The sequence below is a fragment of the Boleophthalmus pectinirostris genome, unplaced genomic scaffold, assembly GCF_026225935.1.
Source record: "Boleophthalmus pectinirostris isolate CB_2022bp ecotype Guang Dong unplaced genomic scaffold, ASM2622593v1 HiC_scaffold_13, whole genome shotgun sequence".
Classification (NCBI taxonomy): Eukaryota; Metazoa; Chordata; class Actinopteri; order Gobiiformes; family Gobiidae; genus Boleophthalmus; species Boleophthalmus pectinirostris.
The window spans coordinates 12,968,916-12,996,114 of NW_026571036.1; the positions used below are offsets into that span (position 1 = coordinate 12,968,916).

At 39.1% G+C, this 27,199-nt stretch overlaps 1 protein-coding gene across 1 annotated transcript in view; it reads left to right on the top strand.

Moving 5' to 3' along the window:
• jag2b (jagged canonical Notch ligand 2b) overlaps window positions 1-27,199 on the top strand; it is a 68,413-nt gene that overhangs the window by 7,728 nt on the left and 33,486 nt on the right. The window contains exons 3-4 of the mRNA XM_020929798.2: window positions 20,519-20,576; window positions 26,884-27,141. Of these exons, the coding sequence (XP_020785457.2) occupies window positions 20,519-20,576; window positions 26,884-27,141 (316 nt within the window). The remainder of the gene's footprint in view (window positions 1-20,518; window positions 20,577-26,883; window positions 27,142-27,199) is intronic.

Sequence of the window (27,199 nt, forward strand, 5' to 3'; positions counted from 1 at the left end):
ACCATAACTCTTAATTTAAGCAAAGAGACTTGTAATTTGATATATTGTGATGGTGCACGATTTTATTGTGAGACTTTTGACGATATGATATCACTATATTTCGGTTATTGTTACATCCCTATTAAATGCAGGGTTTTACAGTAGCAACAGCTTATGAACATCAGAAACTACATATCCTAAGATTCATTTCCATGCAAACAATCTTCAAAGTATTTTAAAAGCAAAAAAGTGTACTACCTCCAATTATATCATCCTCTCCAAAGTATCGCAATAAATATCGTACCGTGAGATGCATATCGTGATAATATCGTTCCGAGAGTTTTAGATATCTTTACATCCCTATTCCACAGTGGTTTGGAGAATGATAATTGACTGGAATGAGACAGAATGATGTCAAATTATGTATTGTCAACATATTTTTTGCTTGTATATTGGTCCATTACTTTACAGTAGTTGTGTCCATAGTATTGTCTTAACCAGAGGGTCAGAGAGGGCTACATTTGTGTGTCTGATTAGGTTTCCTGTTTGCTCGCCCGTGCTGAGAGGAGGCCAGTGCGGAGAGAGATGGGGACATGTCTTACTTCCATTTGATCACTAATGAAATTGCCGGTGGAATTTCTTTAACTCCCCCCCCCTCTCTCTCTCTCTCGTCCTTGGCTACATCAGGTCACCGGACGTCTGTTTGAAGTATCTGTATCTGCATTCTCAGCTTGGATGTGTGAAATTGTCTGTATGTATGGATGTAGGTTAGATTCAGAGAGATGGAAAAAAACAAAAACATTGCATTTAATAATATTCCATACATTTTTCTGAACCAGAGCCTGTCTTTATGTACTCTGTTTGCATATCGCATTAAAAATCTTACTTTGTTGTGCCAAAATGCTGTGGTTTTTTTGTTTTTTTTACTAAAATGTCATACTTAAATACTTAATACAGATTTAATAGATTTCTTTTGACAAAATTTAGCATGTGGTCTGATAGTGGTTCTGATATAGCTAAAACTATTTAAGAAAGGTATAATGTCCGTCTCATTTTTTCTCAGTATCTAACAATACTTCAAATGTGTGTCTTGTTTCAGTACAAGTATCTCTAGGTACATATTTCTAGTACCAAGTAAGTACGGTAGTAGTTTTTGTTTAATGTGTACATGCAGGTTATACAAAATTATTATGCAATTTATCAAGGCTTGGCACTGAAACAATGAGTGAAATAATGTGAAATAGGTCCTGGTTTAGCATACGTTGCCTTATAAGCCAAATAATTCACTTTTGAAACATCATATTAACCAATCGGAGTGTGTAAAAATATTGAAATATTGATATATCGTATCATTTAATGCGATGATACAGAATTGATATTGGGGACTGCTGTATCGATATATCACCAAGAGTACTTTTTGGTATGTTTTACTAAATTATTTTGGTACACTTCTACAGTTTTGTTGCTTGTTCAGAGGAAGAAATCTTGTTTTTGCGGCACAACTGATTTTTTCACTGTTTTGACTATTTAAAATTGTATGTTTCATATCAACTTTGCATAAGAAGTGGTTTAACGAAGACTTTAGGTATCACATCCATGATTTAGACATTATTTTTTATTGAATCGTATCGAATCGCAAGCTCACTGTATCGAGGTATGTATTGTATCGGCAACTTCTGAATGATGCCCAGCCCTACTTAGTAAGATGGGTCAAATGTAAAGAATGCATTTACTGAGACAAAAGTATAATAGTGTAGCTAAATATTATACATTCAATATCGATATCGGGGACTGCTGTATTGATATATTGCCAAGAGTAATTTGATATATTTTACTGAATTAATTTGTTTCAGCACTACAGTTTTGTTGCTGGTTTAGACGAAGGAAACTTGTTTATGTGATACATTTGGCATTTTCACTCTTTTGATGATTAAAATGTTTGTGTTTCATATTCACTTTGCACAAAAAGTGGTTTAGCAAAGACTTTTAGTATCACAGCCATGATTTAATTTAACCTTTATTTTTTATTGAACCGTATTGAATTGATTTGAAATATATAGAATCAGAAGTACACTGTATCAAGGTATGTATCGTATCAATAACTTCTTAATGATACCCAGCTCTATTAAACTCAAAAATAAGAGATTTTTTGTAACATTTTAACATTTTCTGCATTTTCCTCTTACACAATTGCACTTTGCTGGTCCATCATCCCATAAGCACCACTCACTCGTAGATGGTCTAGTTCCATTTAAACCATGTTAATCTGTTCAGACCTGCTCTCTCTCCCTCGCTCAGATTTTATTTTTCCTGGAGCTAACCCAAAGTATTTGCATGGCTTTGGTTGACTACGTCTAGAAGTGCAAACAGTGGTTCTCTACTGTAAAACCTTGTGTTAGCATCTGTCATTTGGAGATGTGGCTGGCGCTGGTTCAAACAAGCTAATAAATCACATGCTAATTATGTTAATCACACAATTGATTGATCTCAAAGGTCGCCAATGCTAACTTGTTTTTAGCCGTTTACATGAGCAATTTACATCAGCTATTGGAGCACTCTTGCAATTATTCATTAAAGATTAGGTGTGTGGAATCGATATATCGTATCATTTAATGTGATGATATAGTATTGTTGTATCGATCACTATTTTTGGTATATTTTACTAAATTATTTTGTTACAGCGCTACATTTTTGTTGCTTGTTTAGAGGAAGGAAACTCATTTATGCAACACATTTGATATTTTCACTGTTTTGATTATTAAAATGTGTGTTTCTTTGCACAACTTTGCACAAGAAGTGGCTTTTAGTATCACGATTTAGTAGGGATGTAACAATAGCCAAAATATCGTAATATCGTATCATCAAAGTTAATAATATCGCGGACCATCACAATATATCGAATTACAAGTCTCTTTGCTTAAGAGTTATGGTGCAGCAATAGACAGAGGAAACTACATAGACCATGATCCTTTGCTCCATTTCAGTGCAGACTACATGAAGAAATAACAGTTCTAATCACTTTTAAGTCTTAGTTCTTTTGATTAAATTTTGTCAATGCATTTTAAGAGGAAAAGTCTATTCAGTTTGTATGCTCCAGAAAATATCGCAATAAATAACGTACCCTGAGATGTATATCATAAAAATATTGTACCGAGAGATTTGGATGTTGTTAGATCCCTAATCGTGGGCCTCCCCACTATATCGTGAGCTTTCCCACGATATCGCAATAAATATCGTACCGTGAGGTTCATACCGTGACGCTAGACTTGGATATTGTTACACCCCTACGATTTAGGCCACGATTTAACCATTATTTTTATTAAACTGTATTGAATCAATTTGAAATGTACTGTATCGAATTGAAAGCTCACTGTATCGAGGTATGTATCAAATCGGCAACTTCTTAATGATACCCAGCTTACTAAAGATGCATTACATAACTTTTTTAATGGAGAGTCTACTACCTGTTTGTGTTGCTTTGCTTAAAATGTTCCGCTGTATGGCTTTAAGCATATCTATCTCCATGGAGACAAAAAGAAGGCACCACATGGCTATGTTGATGAGTAGATAAGTGGAGAAGTGAACCTGCTCATAGTAAAGTAATAGAATAAACAACGACACCTATGTTTAATGCCATAGTATGGAACTTTCCAGGCAGAGCAATGATGTTTCCAAGCAGGTTGCAGATCCTCGACTAGAAAAGTAGAGCACCTTTTAATTCACAAACGTAGGAATGACATGCAGACAGTCAAATGCGAAACAGGGCTAACCACTCTGCCACTATGCTCTCCCATATCTATTATTATTATTATTATTATTATTATTATTATTATTATTAAAGAGACTGCTTGCTAATATCTTTTCTATCCTTTTACAGTTGGCTTCTTGCTTTTGGTTCCTAACACTTTCAAGTGAGAAAAAATCTATTAACTCCCTGTGCCGAAGATCTGGGACATTGTAATTGTAGCTAAATTAATATTAGAAATAGGACAGTAGCTTTTAACACCAAGGACTGCTTCAGATATGTGGCTTTTTAAAGTACCATCCACACTGAGCCGCATATCTTTATATAAATCTGCACTTACGCTGAAGGATGTAGGGCTGAGCAATTTGGGAAAAATGTGAAATTGTGATTTTTCTGAGAAGCTGAAAAGCGATTTGTGTTTTCAATAATACGATTCTGCTCAAAGTTAAGAAAAAATAGCTCAGAAGAATTAACAAAAAGACTAAAACATGAAGGCAAGGCAAAGCAAGTTTATTTATATAGCACAATTGGTACAAAGTAATTCATAGTGCTTTACAGAATTAGAAAGACAAAGTCACAATTCAAACAAATCAAAACATAAATACTCATCATAAAATTTAAAAGAGAGAGAGAGAGGCATTAAATAAGACAGTCAGTTGTCTCTTCTCTCTTTTATCTAAACTAAAATCACATTTCAGAACATGTTTATACAGATCTAAACTACAGGGTTAGCCGTTTTTGTGCGGAATAAGACTGGATATTTTGTTAGTGAGGGGAATTGTGGTACTTGTAATTGCAGCCTTTGCTTTTGCGATCAAACTTGTGAGTAATCTTGCAACCTCTGTATAATGGGGTGTGCAAAAATATTGAAATATCGATATATCGTATTGTTTAATGTGATGATACAGTATCAATATCGTGAGCTGGTATATCAATATATCACCAAGACTATTTTTTTTTTGTATATTTTAGTAAATTATTTTGTTACAGCGCTACAGTTTTGTTGCTTGTTCAGAGGAAGGAAAGTTGTTTTAGTTGATATTTTCACTGTTTTGATGATTAAAATGTTTGTTTCATGTTCACTTTGCACAAGAAGAGGTTAAACAAAGACTTTTGGTATCACAGCCAGGATTTAGACTTTATTTTTATTGATCCGTATTGAATCGATTTGAAATATATCTTATTAAATCGTATCAAATTGCAAGCTCACTGTATCGAGATATGTATCGTATCGTGAGTATGTATTGTATCGGCAACTTCTGAATGATACCCAGCCCTGCTCAGTAAGATGGGTCAAATGTAAAGAATACATTTACTGGGACAAAAGTCTAATAGTGTAGTGAAATTTTATAAATTCAATGACATAACCCGACCTCTTGATTACATATTCACGGGGTTTACCCAATCTGATCTGATGTATTTTACGATTATAGGCTGCTCCTTTTCGCCACACCTGATCCTGGGCTGTTGCCTGGTGACCGCTGCATAGACCGCTAGTAAACAATCCTCCTCCTCCTCCCCTCCTGGTGCTCCCTCCCCCCTCCCTCCATCCCTCTGTCCCTCCATCTCTCCCTCCCTCCACTCTTCCTCTGTCCTTGTTTGGTCCCAGGGCTGCACCACTCACCTGTGATTCAGTCCCACTCAATATTGATTATGCAATTACCTTTCTCCATATAAATCAAAGCTGCAGTAAGATGTCAACTTGGAGAGCTTGGTGCTTGAACATAAGGTTCAAATTGGCTTTTAGGGAATACAAATATGTTTTAGAGCAGCATAATAAATCACAAAAATGTAGTTATTGCAAGAAAATGTGTATATTGCAACTACACAAAGAAATTAATTTAACGTAATTTGATATTTTAAGTAGATTTTATGCTTGATTTTCCTTAGGTTCTGCTTTAACTGTGCTTTGGGCTTAATTTTTGACACATTTGACTAGTAAATAGGAGGTACATTTTTGGTTTAATGGTCACTGAATCAAAAAAAAAATTGATTCAGTGATATATCGTGATACTTAATTACACAATTCTTCTTCAGTAGATTCAAAATGCATCCAAATCGATTTTCTTTTTAATAATATTTTTCACAAAAATTCATTAGTTACATTCACTGTTCTGATGATGATTTGAACATTTTTATGAATTTATATTTCATACACTTGTTCTTGTGAAGGTGCAGTTGACTACATTAATAGAAGTAATTATTGGTAAATCGAAATGTATTGTCCCGTGTTTTAGTATCGGAATATATCCGTGATAGATCGAATCGTGACCTGCATCTTCATGATATGTATTGTATTGTCACACTCATAGCAATGCACACCCCTACTGAATACTGCATCTTTTTCTTATATTCTGTACTAATTTGTTTTCATTATTTTTGTATAATTTTATTTATATTAATTGGATCAGTGTTTTGCTTGGAAGAATATAAGACCCAATTAATAACCTAGGATGAATCTTCCACATTTCTTACAAGTCAGCAATTTCTTTAAAGGACCCGTATTCTGATTTACATTGTAATTGTTTTCTTATTAAACATACCTGGAGTTGGCGTTGTCGCTTCATGACATCACAAGGTGGAACAGAACATTTTGACCTTTGGAGATGTAGACAAACTAATAATAAAGAGTTACTCAAATATGTGTAAATGAAACAAAACACAACTCCAGGTCTGTTTTTGATGAGGAAACAGCATCATAACATGTCTTAAAGCTCACAAGAGTCTTTTTGTATGATATAGTTATAGTCATTTAGATATTCCTTCTGTCAAAGTCAAATAATTTTGCATACATTTCGTTTATATCACGTCTGCGATTGTTTGTACAGGCATATAGAACACTGTATTTTAATGAGACTCTGAATGTGTGCTAGCTTGTTTTTTTACGCCCCTCCGCAGACCTGCTCCCCGAGTCCCTAATCAATAACAGTAAAGCAGGAGGAAGTGTTGGAGAGGTTGCTAACGCTGTAATGAGCTGGAGGGCCTGGGTGCTATACATTTTAATTGTGTGATGTGGAAATTGCTGTTTTAGAACATTACAATTCCCAAATGCGGAATAACACAATGGAATTCTAAAGAGGAATGCATGGTTAGAAAATATTTGTATTTTAATGTATGGTGTTAATATGTGTATTTTTATATTTGAAGGTGTGGTGGTAGAAATGACTAGACGAATACATCAAATTGTTATTTTGGCTGTTTGCTTTATGGGGGATTAGAGTGCCAGTGGTGCAGGAGGTTGAGTGAGGGCAGGTTGTAACTTTGCACACTCAAATTACAAATACATACTTGAAGCGGGCAGAGCATCCGATGCCAAGTCACTTCTCTACTGGTTCGCTATTGCAGCTACATTCACTAAGCGCAAATTGACAAGTAGGGCTGTCAAAAGTGTCAAATCAGGTACTAAATGATATTGAAAGTGGATACTCTTTTAAGCAGGTATCAATACTAAAATAGTCACATTCACAGGACAGAAATTGGCCTTTTTTGAGTAGCTTTAGAATGATCTTGAGCTGAATCAGAACAAATATAAGACTTGTATATGCCCATGGACCACTCTGGAACCAACCTGGACAACTGAGGGATTACAAATATAAGACCACATGATAATATAAAAGAATATAACATACTTTTGTGGTATTGGAATTGTTTAGGGATGTGCAAAAATATCAAAATATCGAGATATCGTATTGTTTAATGTGATGACACAATATCGATATTGTGGGCTGCTGTATCGATATATCGCCAAGAGAATTTTTTGGTAGGGATGTAACTATAACCAAAATATTGTGATATCGTATTGTCAAAGTTCTCACAATAATGTCGTGGACCATCACAATAAATCCAATTACAAGTCTCTTTGCTTAAATTAAGTTATGGTGCAGCAATAGCTAAAAAAGGACAGGGGGAACTACATAGACCATGATCCTTTGCGCCGTGTCAGTGTAGACTACAAGAAGAAATAACAGTTCTAAGCACTTTAAAGTCTTAGTTCTTTGGATTAAGTCTTATCAAGGCATTTTAAGACGAAAAAGTGGCATATTAACAGTTTTAGCTGTTTAGCCTCCACAAAATATCGCAATAAATATCGTACTGTGAGATGTATATCGTGAAAATATCATTCCGAGAGATTTGGATATTTTTGCACCCCTAATCCTCCCCACCGTATCGTGAACTTTCCCATGTTATCGCAATAAATATCATATGGTGAGGAGACTTGGATATTGTTACACCCCTATTTTTTAGTATTTTAACTCAATTATTTTGTTACAGCGCTACAGTTTTGTTGCTTGTTTAAAGGAAGGAAACTCGTTTATGCAACACATTTGACATTTTCACTGTTTTGATTATTAAAATGTTTGTGTTTCATATGAACTTTGCACAAGACAGGGTTTAACAAAGACTTTTAGTATCACAGCCATGATTTAGCCTAATTTTTTATTTAACCGTATTGAATCGATATGAACTCTGTCATATTGAGTCAAAAGTGCACTGTATTGAGATGTATCTTACCAATTTCTTAATGATACCCAGCCCCAGAATTGGCATTGAGTATCGAGTCTGAACCTTAGTCTTGCAATCATGTTTGACTTTATGTTTTAGAGTTAAAAAAAAAAAAAATTGTTTCTTCTCTAGGTCATCCCTTTTGTTGTTTTGCCTTTATGTATTTTTGTAGTGTATTTGTGTTTAGAAAGTTCACATTACCTTTAATCAGTCCATGTATTTTGGTGCTTCCAGTACCTGTGGGATATACCTGGACTTTTGGCAGTAAGTCAGCTTCTGTGTGACACCCTTTACTAGTAACTCTTCATCCAATTAAAACCATTAACGGGAACTATGCCTCCCTAGTAAACAAACAATAGCTGTTTTTAAGTCACTAGTACAGTCTTAAACCATCGCTGCATATCAGACATTAAACATAAGAGGTCTATCCAATTGGAAGTTCTCGAATAAAGGTCAAAATTGAGAAAAATTACATAAATATTACTTCTCGCCTTGCATCAACTCCACCTGCAATCTTAAACCACCTTCGTCCCAGCTTGCGAACACTCATCGATGCATCATGGTGGAAATTACTGCTTGTTACCATTAAACATCTGTGTCGCGCAACTACGGCGTTTCCTGGCATTGTTTTCTACCACTTACCCTAAAGCTAATTCCGCCGCTAAGCTTCGTGGGTAATCGTCTGTGTCATGCAATAGCCATTAGCGCTGCCTGCTCCGTATGCTGCAGGTGTTAATGCAGATGAGTGCCGCTAATGTTTCTGCTTGTGCATATTTCCGTTGTCCACCTCCCCGCCAGCTAAAACCACAGCATTTTCTTGGTTAATATAAATGAGCCGGCGGTGTGCAGGTGCTGGGGGGCTGCTTGCTAGCGGGGGGGCGGGTCAGGGTTGTCATTACATGGGTAGTTAAATTGTCACTGTACTGTTGGACCTGTTTGAAATGATAATGGGGCTCTGTTGGGGGGCCCGGTCCGCAGTGCCATCGCGTCGGGAGTCTGACCCCTAATGTCCCCTGAGGAGCGGCTATTGTGGAAGATGGTGAAACCCAGAGAAAGGAATTTATGAGAATGTAGTTAAGTAGTTATAATTTTTTTTTTTTTGGTAGTCGTGAGGAAAAAAAAAATTGATTGATTGTTGAATTCAATACAGGCACATAACAAGTGATAGGTCATAATAAATGAAATGTTAACTCATTCGACATTATATAACGTTATGTTAAGTTAGGTTTCAATAGGGTTGTCAAAAATATATCAAATATCGGATACAAATTGAGAGGGATGTAACTATATCCAACCCTCTCGATACGATATTCTCATGATATCCATCTCACGGTATGATATTTATTGTGATATTTTGTGGAGGCAAAAATGAATAATACAAAACTGTGAGTATGCTACTTTTTTAAGATTTAAAAGTGTTTATAACAGTTATTTCAGCATGTACATTGGACTGAAACAGAGCAAAGGATCATGGTCTATGTAGTTCTCACTGTTTTTTTGCACCAAAACACAGAATTTAAGCGAAAAGTCTTGAGATTCGATATATATATATATATATTGTGACAGCCCACGATATTATTGTGAGACTTTTGTCGATATATCACGATATTTCGATTATTGTTACATCCCCACTAATAGATACTGGAAATTGGATACTCATTTAAGCAAGTATCGATACAGAAAAGGAAAAAAAAAATAAATCATGTATCTGGATAATATGTGACCTTTCCTGAACAGTTTCATCTTGAGTTTTATTAAAACTATTGTAATCCCACATGGTATAATTAACAAATACTATTATTTTGTGTTGAAAATTACAATATTATACATTAAACAAGACCTTTCCATATCATCATCTGGGTATGAAAATCAGACATGAGAATCAAGTTTATTCTTTTGTATGAAAATAGTTTGAAATTTTAGTTTTTGCTGATGGAACTACATAAACTGTGATCCTCTGTCAGTGTAGCCAAAATCAAGAGTCTTTTCTGACTTTTCTAAAAGACGATGAGCAGATGGGCAGATGGAAAGGCATTGGATTGGTAGATTTGTACCATAATGAAACTACAATAACATTTAAATATTTCTCAATCCCTTCTTCATGCAAATCTTGTTTAGTTTACCTTGTTACCTGCAAGTCTTCCTCTTTAGTTTGTGTATTTGTCGGAAATTAAGCATAGATGGCGGCTTAAGAAAGTCAACTAAGGGCACCCAAATCTGAATATTTCAAAGCTGATAAATGAATAAGGCATTTCTCAAAAGCTAGTTCTGTTCAAATCGCTTCAGCACTCCTACTCCTTCTCCATCCAGTACCAATCTGTTGACATTTTGCCTAAACGTTAACCAACCGCTCCACCACAACTCCTTAATTTGCATCCAAAAACCCAATTTGTGTAAAAACGTGCCTTCTGCTGGGGGCCTGACATGTCGCATAGTGTGGCATGGCGCTGGTTAATTAGCAGCAGCAGGGGAGGGGTTTGTTGTATTGGGAGTGCATGGCTAATGACCCTGTTGGCATAGTAGCGGCGGCGTGTTCAATGGTCCGTGTGTTTGTGTGTGCATGTGTGTGTCTGTGTGCGTTGTGTGTGTGTGTGGGAGGGAGAGGAGCGTAGCCGGACCACAGCCAAAATGCCCCTGTCCTGAAGAAAGGCATCTCCTCCATTGGCACGCGACTCCTGGCAAGGCCCCGTCACCTCTCCTATAAACCCTGCCAGTTTATACTTGTCGATTTAGAAAAAGAAAGGACTTGTTGGTCAATTTTGGATACGCTACTTTTTGTACGCGTCTCCATGGAGTTGTCATTGCTTTGCCTGAAATGTTCCACAACACTGAAGGTGCACTGTGTAACTTTCCGGTTGAGGGTCCATCACCTGCTTCTTTCAATGGGGATGTCATTGCTCTGTCTAGAATGTTCCACAGTATGACATTAAACAATTATGGATGGTTTTATAGCGCAAATACCTAGAAAAACATGAGTGCCTATCCACAGATATGACCTGTGGATGTGACTCGGCCTGCTTTGATCTCCATGAAGATCGAAAAGGTTTAATACCATACTCCATGCACAAAAAGCATTTGGCGGCACTCCACCAGAGAAAGTTACGCAACCCACCTTTAAACTTCTGTCTAATCTAAATCTATTTACACAAGCAGGAGACATTACCAATGCAAGTTACAGTAAGAATATAATAGATACTGTAAATGTAAAGCAACTAGGGCTGGGTATCATTAAGAAGTTGCCAATACGATACATACCTCGATACATAGGCCACGATACAATAAATATCTTGATACATTGGCTACGATACAATACATATCTCGATACATAGGCCACGATACGATACATACCTCGATACATAGGCCACGATGCGATACATACCTCGATACACAGGCCATGGTGCGACACATACCTCGATACACAGGCAACGGTGCGATACATACCTCGATACACAGGCCATGGTGCGACACATACCTCGATGCACAGGCAACGGTGCGATACATACCTCGATACACAGGCAACGGTGCGATACATACCTCGATGCACAGGCAACGGTGCGATACATACCTCGATGCACAGGCAACGGTGCGATACATACCTCGATGCACAGGCCACGGTGCGATCTATTTCAACTCGATCTGATATGGTTCAATAAAAATGGCTAAATCATGGTTGTGATACTAAAAGTCTTTGTTAAACCACTTCTTGTGCAAATTGAATATGAAACGCACACATTTTAATCATCAAAACAATGAATATGTCAAATGTGTTGCATAAATCAGTTTCCTTCCTCTAAACAAACAACAAAACTGTAGCACTGTAACAAAATAATTTTGTAAAATATGCCAAAAAATACTCTTGGTGATATATCGATACAGCAGTCCCTGATATCAATACTGTATCATCACATTAGACGATATTTCGATATTGTTGCACACCCCCAAAAGCTTTTCCATTGCCACATCTTCATGAAGACAAGCACGTCCCTGGATGGTCAGAAAAGTTACACAGTGCAGCTTTAAGTTATAGGTAGTAGTTGTAACATGCACTCCCACAGGTTTAATTCTATACATAACTGAGCCAAGAATGCAAGGACACATCGTATTACAGTGAGCCTATTTGGGTTTATAGCAAGTTATAGTATCTGGCAACCCGAAGTGAGGACACCTAAGGTCATTCTGTTATCTGTTTGGATTATCAAAACGCACGTAAGATATTTTCCACAGCATTACCATTTTTTTCCTTTTATCCTTGAATAAGGTTGCCTCATCTAAGAACAAGGAACAAAAAGTGAATTGCTTATGAAAATGTTTTTAAAAATTGCTTCTATTAACACTGCATCTGTCCATATAACCAAAGCAATTTGTATGACATTTGTTTTGCTTAATATCACAAATAGTAGAGCTTTTCAGAATGATTTGAATGATGAACAATGAAACAAATGTCCGAGGGCATCCCCTGTCTTTACACCCTCCCACCCAACACCACAGAAACGCGACAAAATCTCCAGTGTCAATGAGGACACGCTGGCTCTTCTACCACAATTAGTTTAGTTATTAGTTTAGAGAGGGTTGCGTTGAGGACATTTCAAGTAGATTTTACAATGTGTGGGGAAATACAGCTGCAGTGATAAGATGGTTGGAACTTTCTTCTCCGTACACAGTCTGGGCATGTTAAAAATGACAAGATCTGTTATAGCATGTTCATTTTGGCTGTGGTTTTGTACTTGAGTGGATGAAATGCTATCAAAACAACTTAATCTTAATATAATAACTATTTAATATAATAAGTGAGTACAACATCTTTCAATTGGGGTTTTAACATTGTAGATCTACCTCAGAGAGTTTATTCAGAAAGAGTTTAAAAGGTGGATTTGTATTCTGTGATTCTGCTCTTCCCTGGGGCTAACCAAAGACATTTTTCTATGTAATTTTTCTGGTGGAGGGCCCGCTAATGTAGCCTGATTCATCAACCAGTTTCACTTTGTAGAAACCATCTGACTGCGCAGCATTAAGGTTCGTTCGCTTGATGGTAGGCAGGTACTAAATCCCGTAGGAAGAAGGACACAAAATCAACACAAAATCCTCGATCTCGGGAATCGTTACAAACACAGAATGTATGGCTCTTTGCTGATTGGCTTGTGCCTGAACTTGCACTTCTGGGGTTTTTGCAAACCGTCTAGTGCAGGCATGTCCAAACTATGGCCCGGGGGCCAAATGCGGCCCTCAGACACATTTTTCTTGGCCCTCAGGCTTCCAGGTGAATTGGCCCAAATTATCTTGCATCAAGTAAAAATTAGCTTTTTACTGCAAGTTTTTTGAAAATCTACCTTGATAAAGCAAATATTTAATAATGTGTGGTTTTAAGGATCTTGGCCTGAATAAAGACTGATGGCTCTTTCTAACTTGTTAAACATGCACATATTTCAATTTTTCACTATATTGAGCACCAGTCTATGGCCCTCGATTGGCCCTCTTCTTCATCTGTGTTTAGAAATGTGGCCCTTGATGAAAAAAGTTTGGACACCCCTGGTCTAGTGTATTCCAATTCCTGACCTAGTTGCTGGAGAGAAATTAAATTGGGCGAAGGCACTAGATGACTTAATACTATATTGGTAATGTTCCTTTGTGTAAGTTTTTTAATTTATGTTTTTGGATCCCTCTCACTATAGCAACCATTTTTGGGGTCCTATTCAAAAATACTAACACAAAACCATTATGAATGCTTTCAAGCCAAGTTACAGGTCAGATCTGTGGATGGGTAAACCCACTAAATGCAGGTATTTTAAATGACAAGTAATACAAAACCTGTAAGTATGCTGTAATTGAATACAAGATGGATAAGTAGAACATTCAGGACAAAGAAATTACATATCCTTGTAGACAAGCAGGTGAAAAAATTGGAAAAAAATTGCATCATGCACATTTTAAAACCTCTTATTGCAAAATGAAAAGTAGCTGTAGATGCTATCAGTTTCAGAATGACATACATTTGTACTATGCAGGAGCATTAAACAAAATCATATAATTCTGTATGTAATTCCACAATTTGGAGTGTTGCAAGGCAGTGCAAATCAAGTAGCAGTAAAAGTGGGCAGGTACTTCATCATGATCACTTAAACCGGCGCCATAAACCTTTTTGGATGATGACAAGTACAAAGCTGCATCTGAAAGTCATCCAGAAAACAGTCCACAGGCACCTGCACAGAGCTAATGTTGCAATCCTATATTCAATAACACTGCGTTCCTCTCTTTTATGGATTTACGATCAGGGATTTGTTCAAGCAGTTGATGGCTACACTAAGAAACTCCTGGCATGATTCCGCGCGCGCTCTGGCCCAACATCGGTAACATTGCGCCGCTCGTTCCAGTACTGTAGACCAGCCCAGTAAAATCAAAAGCTGGGATTGACATCTCAGATTAATGAAGATTACATGCGGCGATTACAGCCGGCTGGATGAATCGCGACGAATGCCCCCATGTCCCATCACAAGGCAATAAATCAGGAGACGTCAGCGTGGACCTCCTCAGAGACCTGGGAACGGGCGAGCTGGACATTCAGATGACCCTTCAAACACCATGGCAACCCGAAATAGCCCCAAGGTTAAAGAGTGGTAATGCAGCCAAGTCATTAGGCCACCTCATTGTTTGAAGAGCTCCACTTTTGGGGGGGATAGCTTGATCTAACCCAACTACCGCGAAGTCAATCAAAACCTTAGATCTTGCCCGTCCATTGATACTGAATTGTTGGCTGGCCGGGGATCTTTGGCATGGGATTACGCAGCAAGCCTGGCTCTCACATTCTTAGTATTCTTCGAATGCAAACACACACAGCAGCCACATGCAGAGCGCTGACCCCTGCCTTTAAAGCGGAGCGTGGAGATCCCATGCTTAGTGACCCCAGCCTGCCCCGTGGCTTCCCCTTCCCACTGCCACCTCTGCCTGCTCCCCGGGCTCCATTTAAACAGCCACCTTCCCTCCTGCCCAGTCCACATTTAGCGTGGGAACCTTCACCTGTGGCTCTACCCATGCCCCATCTGTGAGGATATAAAAAGCCCTATCTGTAACCTGACAAAGCCCTTACCTTAATTTCATTTGTGTACGTAAGGATTAAATGTTTTGAGAAAGATTTGCTGATTTGGAGTGGACACAGAGTACAGTTATCTCTTGATTTGAGCATGGCCCCCTTCTTGAGTTGAAACGTCGGATTTCTCAAAGTAAATCCTCTTATCCATTAGGGGAAGGGCTGGGCAGGGTTTGGGACATGGGACTTGCACCAGCATGAAACCTACAAAGATGGCCGTTCGTGGAGAATCTACGGGGAGCAGGTGATTACATTTAGGTCCATATACAGATTGGGAGCAGGGAGGGGGTATCCGGTCATTTAAACATGACTGCTTCTCTGGACTTTGCACACACACACACACGCTGCTGACGCTACTTCTGCCTCTGCTGACTTGTGTCTTTTTCACGTGCCATGGTTTTGATTGGGATTGCGATGCGTTACGGTGTTGGGACAAGGCTCTTTGTTTAGGAGCCTGCCCCCTTCCCTTCCCTCCCCCACCCCCTCTCCCCTTTATCCCCCCTCTGCCCATCCATCTATCTTGTTCGACCATTTGGGCAGCTGTCACTTAATCCAGCTAATCACAGCCCTGCAGTGGCCTGTGGGAAACCAGTCTAGTCCGTGGCTTTGCCCAGGAGACTATTTACCTAAAATGTTTACAGCGTGTGGTCGTCCCAAAAGGTGCAGGTCAGTCCGGAGCCACCTGTTTGGGCTTTCTTAACATGGATCTTTTCGTAGTTGTTTGTCTGCGTTTTGAGCTCGAGTGGTTTTACGAGTGAGGCATTATCCCCTGTCACTAATAAATTCATTGGCACTCATAGTTTCCCTTTACGCACTGGCATACACACCCACCCACCCACCCACCCACATGCTCAGACTCAGGGGAGGGGGGGGGTGGAAAGGTCAGAAGCCGAGCTATGTGTCGTGGGATGATCCTCGTTCATGTCAAATAATCCATCTTTGAGGCTGCATCTGTTGTGCGTCTGCGGCCGGCGGGTTAGCACGGTTTCCGGTAGCGTTTGCATGGGACCCCCCCAAATCCCAGACTCTCGAAACCTTCTCCGAGCAGTCACCTCCGCAACACTCCGTCACAGCAATCAAGAGTCTTTAATGATTAGCTGCGAGCGACCAGAACCCGAACTGGCCTTCCCTAGCTCATCCCCGGTCGTTCCCATGCGCTCGTCTCCCATGCGCTCCACAATAACAGTCCCCTCCCCTTCCTCCCAGCGCCAGACAAGCTCCTTAATCCCACCGGCCATCAAGCAGCCTGTTGGTCCCCCAGATCAACAACACCACCACGCGCTACAACTGTCTCCTCTCTCTCCCTCTCCTCTCCTCCCCTCATCACTGCAACTCTCATTCAGACCCAGTTTTCGGTTTTCGCCCCACCCCGCCCCTGCCCTGACCCCCCTCAACTGACCCTCCTCTCCACCTCCCCTCTATCTGTGACTTTACAGTAGAGGTCAGGGGCAGTGGCTACTACGAAATGCGACTGGCGGTGACGTAACGCTTGCTATTTAGGTCAGCTGGTTGCCTAGCAGTGTGCCCCGCAGCAGCAGCTAGATTACCGCGGTGATGCTGGTTAGCTTGGTTAGTTTCCATGTGTCATGTTTACTCAGACCAGGCTCACTCAGGCAGAACAGTCAATTAGCGGCCACTGTGTGTTTTTGGGTCTCCGACGTGAGGCTAATGATATGATGACTGTTGTGAATGTATTTCATTAGCAAAACTAGACACGTGTGTGCGGTGAAAAGTTTCAGGAAGTTCAACTGATTTTGTTTTGTTATTGATATGTCATTGACGGTTTGGGTTGTAAGTGTAATGCATAAAACATGGTAAGCTTCTGAAGTTTTACTGAACAGTGGTTCTTGAGCTCCCATGAAATTAAATGGTTCTAGTTATATAGTACAGTAAACAAATTGACTTTGGAAGTTTTAGTTTAAGAGAATATAAAAGTGCATAATAACTAGGGGTGTGCAAAAATATCAATCGTAAATATCGTATAGTTTAATGTGGCGATACAGTATCGATATCGTGGGCTGCTGTATCGATATATCACCAATAGTATCTTTTGGTATATTTTACTAAATTATTTTGTTACAGAGCTACAGTTATGTTGTTTGTTTAGTGGAAGGAAACAAATTTATGCAACATATTTGATATTTTCACTGTTTTGATTAATTAAAAATTGGCCTGTTTCATTCATTCAAGAAGTGGTTTATGACTTTTAGCATAACAGCCATGATTTAGCCTTTATTTTTATTGAACTGTGTTGAATCAAATTGAAATATATTGTATTGAATCGTATGGAATCGTAAGCTCAGTGTATCGATGTGTACCGTGTCGTGGCCTATGGTTCTTATAGGCAATTTCTGAATGATACCCAGGCCTAATAGTTACATTGTATGGTAAACAATTTTACTTTGCAAGTTTTAGTTTAAGAGACTATAAATGTGCATTATAACACTTTTATAAATGACTATTTTCTGAGAATGTTATGGATTACCCTATCCCAGTTATTTTATCAACAAAATTAATTTAAAATACAGCTCCACAATATACTGCAATCTCAGTCTAAATTGCAGTATGAGTAGTTGGATTATCAAATCTCAAACACAAACTATTTAGGTAATAGAATGTCCACAAAATATGTAATTGAAAAGTACAATCGCTAACCCTGTAGTTTAGTTTAGACCTGCAAACATGTTCTACAGCAAGTCTGGGAGTTGTACAGCTCCAGGGTCACATACAGCTCTTTGGTTGACTCTGACCAGCCTGTTTAAGATCATTTGGAATTACAAAATGAACATATTTTATAATTTTACCTCATACGTGGACTAAAGGTGTATTGCTTTTATTTTAGGTGTTGTTTTAAATGACATTTTTGTTCGGCAACCTCACTTTATCATTGCTTAGTTATAACATTTACTTTAACCAGTCTGACCAGCTCATCAAAATAATGCAATTTACTGCTTTTTATAAAGAAATACAATTAATATTATACAGAATTGAGTTAAGCATTTTGGCCCGGCCCTCCATAATATTTTCTGTTTCTCATGTGCAATCACAACACTTACTTCCGTATTTGCAGCCTATGCAACAACTTCACATATTTACCTGGTAGTTACTACAAACCAACTGTCTGTGTAGCACAATGGGCAGATGCCTCCCCTTGAGCCCTGAGCTGTGTGTGCTGGCCGGCTCTAAGTATAGGCGAGTGGTGGTGAGTGGTGCATGATATCTTCACTGCTGGTCAAGTGTAAAGCATAACTTGGTGTGAACTGTGAAACCAGATAATCCCCTTAGCTGCTGATTTACCTCACTGTCTGACAACCAAGGACAAAGCCAGGCCACCGCTTCTCCCTCGGCTAATATGGGCAAAGGCACCTTGTCTGGAGACATCGTACCTGTCCAGTGTATTGTCTCAAGTGTGTGGTTGACATCATCAGGGTAAATCCAGTTTGTGTGAATTTCTTATGAGTTGAAAGGTGTGCTGTGTAACTTCTGCTTGTTTTCTATGCCTGGATTGTTCCACAGCTCTACTTTACATAAATGCAATTACAGGTGGTTTTATAGCTCACAAATGTCTAGAAAACACGCATTCTGACTGTGAACGGGGTTGCCTCTCCACAGATCTGACCTATAACGTGGTCTGGTTTGGTCTTCGTGGTGATAGAAAGGTTTAATATCATACTGTGGAAGATTTCAGACAAAGCAAACCAGAAAAGTTAAACAATGCACCTTTTTAATGGGACTTATTTTGTAGGTTTGAGTATGTGAGTTCTAGATACCAAGTCGCCAACTGAGATGTGTTTTAAATGAGGTGGGCATCTGTAATGTTTTGATTGGTTGACATTAGTGCCCTTAGCTTTCTCATACAGTTACGATCATACGTGGTTTCATTGATTATTTTTATTCTATTTAAGTTTTGTGGCCAAATTGTCCTGCATAATATGAGAAAACCAAAATATGCATCCAATACTCTTGACATGGATTGCCATTATTTAGAACTTTACTTTTGGAAATCAGTACCTAATCTGGATTTTTATAGATCTTTTTATAAACTATCATTGGACAACTTGATAAATTTGTCTTCCAATTTTTCTGTATTGCTTCCAGTAGTCATTTAATTTGCGTCTAACTGTACAATGTGCTTGTAAATGTGATGTACACTCCAGCTCTTTTGCCAGAGATCTCAGTTGCTTGGTGATGCTAAAATAAGGTTATTTTGAGTTAATTTCTGAGCTAAACAGCAAAAGCAAGACACAGGTAGCCCTTAACTTCCATCTTCCCACCTCTACCTAATCTACCTGCTACCTTTTTATTAGCTTGAATGCTTTCCTGGCTAAGTCGAAGCATCTTACCGAATTCCACCAAGGAGGTTGTAAGGAAAGTTGGTAGATCCTTTCCCATCTCCATCTCCATCTCTTCTTTTGGCATCTCCCCACCCTCGTACTTTACCTTATCTGCCTGCAGTCTTTGGGTTTCATTGTAACTCAAGCGCGCCTCGGAGTAATGGGACCACGCTGCCTACGAGACTCTGTAGTAGCAAAAAAATCGATTTTTGCTTCAGCTATGTGTGGGTGTGTATTGTGTATGGCTTGTGAGCAGAGGAAGAATACAAAGCGATGATACTGCAAAATAATTAACTTGTACTATTATACTTCTGAAGATACTAGATGCTACTAGTAGACTTCTTTTACTCTTGTTTCCCTTTACCACCAAAACGTTTTACTTATCTGTTAACAAAAATGCAAGGGGAATAATACTAACAATGTAATCCATATAAAATGAGTAAAAATAATGTTGTTAAAATATATAATAAAAATACATTTCATATGATATGCTCTGAGAAAGCACTGGGTACAGAAACTCCATACTTTTTAGTGAACTTTTTAGTGACTAATTAGGTTGCCTTGTATGTTTTTCTTTTTAACTACGGACCAAATCATATTTGTGTCAGAAATAATGACTACAAATAAATAAAATTCATAAAAACCTACTCAGCATTGCAGTTTTTTAAATATTTTTTCATGCATGTCTTATCAATTTTCCCTACTATTAGTTGTGAATTCTTTGAGAAAGTTCAATTTTTGCACTTTTCTCAAAACTTTCATAAGAAAAACATAATTTTCAGATGCTACAAGTTGCTTTTAATATGTCACTACTTGCAAATACTTTAATATTATCACCACACAATCCTAAATATTGCTTTGTTTTTTTATTTCCAGAGGACCTTCTCGTTGATTGTAGAAGCCTGGGACTGGGACAACAGCACGCGCCGCAGCAGTAAGTCCACTTCCTAAATATAGGTCATCTTCATTCATTACACTATTTTTAACCTGGCAGGAAATTGTCCGTGTACATTGTAAACTACTATGCAAGCTTCCAAATCCAAATAGTTACACCTGATGTAGTATTATAATTAGTTAACTTGCAGCTGGTGAAACTACTTCCTTGTTTTCTAATTGAGTTCTATTGAATTATTTGCTGTTGCATTCTGGGGTGTAGCTTTGAACCATTACTTAAATTACGTAAAGAGCATGTTGGCAGGCTTTATTTAGTCTTGTGTACGTAGATGATCTGAGCTGTCATCTAAACTTGTTATCAGAGATGGGCAATAAGATACAGTCTGCATTATATTTTTATCTCCCTGGAGTGTTACATTATGATGAAATATGATGATGAAATAGTCCTTGTTGTTGCTTAGTTGATGTGAATCTGTACATTTTTTTTAACTAATTATTTTATTGTGGTTATAAGGTTTTTAAAAGTTGATTGTGCAGCTTTTCTCCATGGAGATGTTATTGATTTGTGTGGAATGTGTCACAGTATGGCTTTAAACCTTTCTATCTTCATGGAGACCAAATCAGACCAAGTTAAACGTCAGATCTGTGGAGAGGCGACCCTGCTCACAGTCAGAATGCTAGTTTTTCTAGGTGTTTTTTGAGCTATAAAATCACCTGCAATCGAATAAATGTAAGGCAGAGCTGTTTAAAGTCATACTGTGGAACATTCGAAACAGAGTAATAACATTTCCATAGAAAGAAAGTTCACTTTTGCAACATAATTTAATATAACTTCTGTACAATTATTTTTATATGAACTCTCTTGTGGTTACTTGAGCAGGTGACACATTTGGTCAGATCATAGATAGTTTTGAGATCTTCTGCAATCCAAGAATTGAGTTGACTACAGCCCAGGTATTTGTGAAGTCAACTTGAGGACTTACTTAAGTGCAGTATTTGGCTACTGTACTCCACCTCTACCTCTTATGCACCCCTACCTACTTAGAAACTGTCATGTTGTCTCAAATCAAACCCGCGTCTTGGGTTCATACAGTTATTTTGGCATGGACCAGCTGTATCCTGTTTTGCCTGAGTTATGTCCGCTGGGTGGACTCTCTGACCAGTAGCACAGTCTGGAAGGAAAGGGGCCCAGTGAGTGAGGGTTCAATGACTGAATGTGTCAGATCAGCTTTGATGGGGCAAAATTTAGCTTTTTACGTTCCCTTATCAATGAATTACTGCCATGTTTACTGTAATAAATTAGTTAGAACAGTTCAAAAAGGTTGTGAAGTATGAAATGTGGACCAATGAACAAATATTTTACCAGGAAAGTCCATTTGAAGGCCTTTGTATCGACCTAAAAAACGTATCTATTAAGGATGGGACAAGATCTCATGAAAAAAGATTGTGAACACATGAGAAAAATGATCTTGTGAAATTTCGTGTCCATTTTTTTATGTTTAGATTGGATAAAAAATTGGACGATTTACACTTTTTGAGAAGCAGTAAGTCTCAAAAAGCAACGACAAGAGAAACATTAAATAAGGTCAATCAAAAATGGTGAAGCCAAAATTGGGAACTAGATTTCACAATTTATTTTATATAATGTCAAATCCTGTTTTGTCCCGTTCTCGAAGATCCAATCTCGTGTCTCATCTTGTGGAAATTGTATCTCGGCCCACGCCTATAATCCATCAGTGTTGAAAATTACCTATGAAAACTGAACCCCTAACTTGTGCAAGCTTTATTTTTCCTCAAGGGTTATCACCAAATTTTTTAAGATGAATGTTTTCTCTGTTGCAGTTAGTCGTACAGTATTACTATGTGTAACATGTCTTGCTCAGGAACACAACAGTATGTTTTTGGGTTTGGGAATTAAACAGATTGCGTTCTCATTGAAATGCAAACAATTACTCGCTGTACCACCACCTCAATAATACAAGGATCCATCTCAAAATGTATTACTCCTCTTGGCTCAAGTTCAGGTACTTTATATTTATACCCGCAAGAAGTATTGGCTCTGATTCTAGTACCAGTGTTGTATTAGATCATTAAATAAGACTTATACTTCTCAAAAGCATTTTTACATCCCAGCATTTTTCACACCTTACATTAGCATAGCGCTGAAGGCTATATGAAGTCTTAGCATCCTGTTTTGTCTGATACTTCAAAGCCCGTGCACTGGTGGGGACAATAGAGGAGGAATGAGTCTGGACACTAGGGCTCTGTGATTAGATTGTGTTTGTGTGCGTGTGTGTGTGTGTGCCGGTTCTGTTCGTTCTGTTCATACATTTTCTGTCAGTACTTTTGATGTTTGGTCTGGTTAATAGCTTCCTGTCACTTGTTGAACATTAAGTACAGAGAGCGCCAAACTGCATAAATTCTTTTCGCTCTTCCAAGGATTTCCTCTTCGGTTTTGTATAGGAACAATGATGGAAAAATTACTCACAAGGACATACCAAAGAAGCTTTTTTTTTTATTATGTTTGCTGTTAATTCTTTTCCTCAGGTTCACAAGGATACTCATTAGTTATAACACGGGTGACAGTAGTGCAGTTGGTTGAGCGTTTTTCCACTGATCCGAAGGTTGGTGGTTCGAATCCTACTCTCAACATAAACATGAGCGGTCAGGCCCACAGTTTGGTTGGTGTGATCCCAACTTCCACGGATGAATGCTGTCGTCATGTGCTTGGGCAAGACACTAAGGCCCCATTTACACGTACTTTGTCGTCATTTGTCGTCACATCATTTGTACTCATCTTTTACATGCAAACAGCAAGTTCACCTCTGAAAACGAATCTTTCTAAAAACTCCGGCTAGGGTAGAGATTCTGGAAAACTACGGTTTCACGTTTGCGTGTAAAGTGAGATGAACGGAGTTTTGGGCAGCTGACGTGCTCAAAGTGCAACCAAGTGTTTACCTTTTGCTATGAGGATGACCATGAAGCATTCAGAGCAGCATTTGCATTTCTTTTGGTGCAAACACTTTCCATGTGTTTGCATTTGCTGACACAACTGATGGATCATATCCATGACCAGAGATGGATGAGGGCTCGGAGGTCAGTGATTTTGCCACTTCTTTAACACATCTGTGGAGATGCGAGCCCGTGCAGTAATGCAGTTTTTAAGGTATTTTTGAGTAATACTTATAACTCCTATGAAATAAATGCTACAGGTTTGAATCTAATCCAGGTACCTTCAGCGGCTTGGCATAGTTATGATGGCGCTTGATGGTATTTATGCAAGTTGATGTAAACAAAAACTTTTTTGAAAATGATGCTGTGTGCACAATGTTATTTTGGAAAACAGGGAGGGAAATATTCGTTTCTCAACATACCTGGCTGTGTGTAAATGTAGCCTAAGCCCACCTCACCTAGTGTGTGTGGTGTGTGTGAATGGATGAGCAGTTTGTTTATTTCAGTGCCTTCAAGGTGCAAAATTATCACTCAGTGCTTACAGTTCTATACTTTAATACATGGGGTTTTGTGCATATTTCTTGTGTTACTCAAAAGGTGAAGGGTCATTCTTGTGGTCCCACATCAGCTGAGTTCCACTGACTTAAAATCCTCCTTATCACATAGTTCATAGTGATTTAAAATGTCTAATAAGGTCATTCAAAACCTGCGTTATTGTGGTATGAGTTTGTTCTTACTTCAGTGGTGATACATGGTTTGACTCAGGCCTCTTTGATTCCTTTCCTCGCTTGTAATCATTTTTCATTGCTGTAATGTGACTCAACATGCTCGGAAATGAGGGCTCCGGTTCTGATAGTCTAATTTGAAATCATTTTAAAGGGCTGTACATTAAATTGCTCCCAGATTATGCAATTGCAGGGTGCTTAGCGAGGGAACGCTGTGTGGGAAGTGAGATCCATGCATCTTCTTTATGTACTGTGTAAGTGTGGAGGTATGCCCACTGCAGTAAAGGCACAGAACAAAACTAATGCTTGTGTAATGATTTGGCTTTTTTGTTTGTTTGACTGAAAGACTCATTTCTAGTACTTTTAATTATGTGAATAACTTTACTGTACTGTGTAGATCTAGTGGTATTGATCCAGGTGTTTGTTTATGTCAACAGTGGCTTAATGTTGCAAGATGAAACTCATCCTGAAAGGTCCAGTTTTATACTGTTTGTGGTGGTGGTGTGTGTTTCTCCGGTATCGATACTAACTCAAATGGGGTATCTAGTTTTGCTACTAGTTTTTGAATTGATTAAAATCTGATTTTTGATACTTTTGACAACCCTACTCTGGCTGAGATAGTGCTTGAGGAGATAGTGAAGGACAGATCAAACATTTTAGAATCGATTTGCATTGGTATTTTCAACTTAAAACCTGCATTATGTGTCAGCAGGTAAAGTACAAGTAGTGTAGTAGTCACCTGCTATTCTGCCCTGAGTCAGCACAGCCTCATGTCTTGCTAGCTCATAATGGGGCTGGTTGTTCAGACTGCTCTGTGATGAAGCTGGTTGCTCAGATTGGCCTGTGATGGGGCTGGTTGTTCGGGTTGGTCTGTGATGGGGCTGGTTGTTCGGGTTGGTCTGTGATGGGGCTGGTTGTTCGGGTTGGTCTGTGATGGGGCTGGTTGTTCGGGTTGGTCTGTGATGGGGCAGTTTGCTCGGGTTGGTCTGTGATGGGGCTGGTTGTTCGGGTTGGTCTGTGATGGGGCTGGTTGTTCGGGTTGGTCTGTGATGGGGCTGGTTGTTCGGGTTGGTCTGTGATGGGACTGGTTGCTCGGGTTGGTCTGTGATGGGGCAGGTTGTCAGATTGCCCTGTCTCGGGGTTGGTTGCTCATAGATTCCTCGTCCCCAGCATCACATCCGCCCCCCGCCCTGTGCAGGAAAGGCAGCCGGCTGTTTTCCTTGTGTTTATCGAGCAGGAAGTGGAGGCCTGGGCGCCCAGCTCACTGTTTAGACACCAAGTGACCGGCTCGGCTCGAGCCCGGAGCCCATTGTTCTCTATCTGGCAACTGCCGGGGTTTATTTCTGTTATTGTTGCTTAATTCAGTCTGACATTGTGTCAGTCCCCAGCAGAGGAAGGTGTGTGTGTATGTGTGTGTGTGTGTATGTACGTGTTTGTATAAGTGTGTGTATATGTGTGGTGCGCTGCAGCCCAAAGCCATGGAGCAGAGGAAATCACAGACCCCTATTTCCACACAATTGTTTGTCCGCGTCGATCCCACTGTGATAAAGATGGCTTTCTTTCTTCAGCAGCAAGCCTCACAAAGAAAAACAATGTTTAATGTGAGTGCTGGCATGTCGGGCTAATGGAGCAACTCCCAGCGCTCTGTGACAATGGCTCTATGTGAAGTGTGGGGGCATTTTGTTTTCTTAGACTTTCAAATCCAACTACTTTTGGAACCATGAATTATGTACAGTTTCCACCTCTTACTGTTCAGTGTGGCATTTCTCATGGTGGCATCATCATCAGTTTTCCCAGACTTGTTTTCTGTGAGGTTATTGGAGTAGACTGGGCTGAGGGATGGTGCGCTGTCACTCTGTGTGGAGTCTAAGTAACAGACTTGTGACTATGACAGATTACCTGTCAATCAACTGTCTGTGATTACACTTGGAGCTCTTAGTCACTGTTCTGTAAAATCATCTTAATCTGTGTCTTATTGAAGTTTCAGTCTTGGATATTAAAAGTTATGAGATAAAGTGATGTGATTTTTATTTCACATAACTGATCCCTTATAATTGGAGCAAGCGCAATATATACAGTGGTTTGGCTGATACTCACCACATAAAGCTTTATTTGAACACACACAAAAGTCTCTCATAGGTTTGTGATTTTAAAAATGCTTGTGGGTGAGTTTGTAATGCATTTAATTACAAACTTAAATTCCATTACATAAATTAAAAAAATAATCAAAATATCTGCCCAAAAATATCAGCAAACCTTATCAGAAATTGTATTCTCTCTGAATTCTGTACATTCGGTATCTGCATTGGCCTTGAAAAATATCGCTTGATCTTTACTTATTACAATTATTACATATGACCAGCTGTAAACCAGCTGTGTAGTTCTTTATTTTAGCACTTTGCTTTTCACCATAGACTGTTTAAAGAAGTGGACTAAGGGAGTGTGGCCTCACCTGTGGTGTTCGACTCCAGCCAAAATGAACTTACGAGGCTAGCAGTCATAGGGGCAAATTTGGAGCATATTCCATATTTAGAATAGGAATTTATTTGCGGACAAATGCGTTATCTATGTCCATTTATAAATATAGTCTATGCTTTTGTTTTTGACACACATTTTAAAAATACCCTGACATTTCCACTGTTGCTAAAATCTCTTGTACTTGTGTTCCAGATGACGACGAGCTCCTGATCGAGCGGGGCACCCACACCGGCATGATCAACCCGGGCGACAGCTGGCAGACCATCACCATCGACGGCACCACGGCGCACATAGTCTACCGCATCCGGGTCCGGTGTGACGAGAATTACTATGGCAACAAGTGCAACAAGCTCTGTGTGCCCCGCGATGACTACTTCGGACACTACCGCTGTGAGCCATCGGGGGCGCAAGTCTGCCTGGACGGGTGGATGGGCCCCGACTGCAAGACAGGTGAGGCCCAAATGGAGAGGGGGGGTGATGGGGATTTTGGTGTGGGGGCACTCAGTCA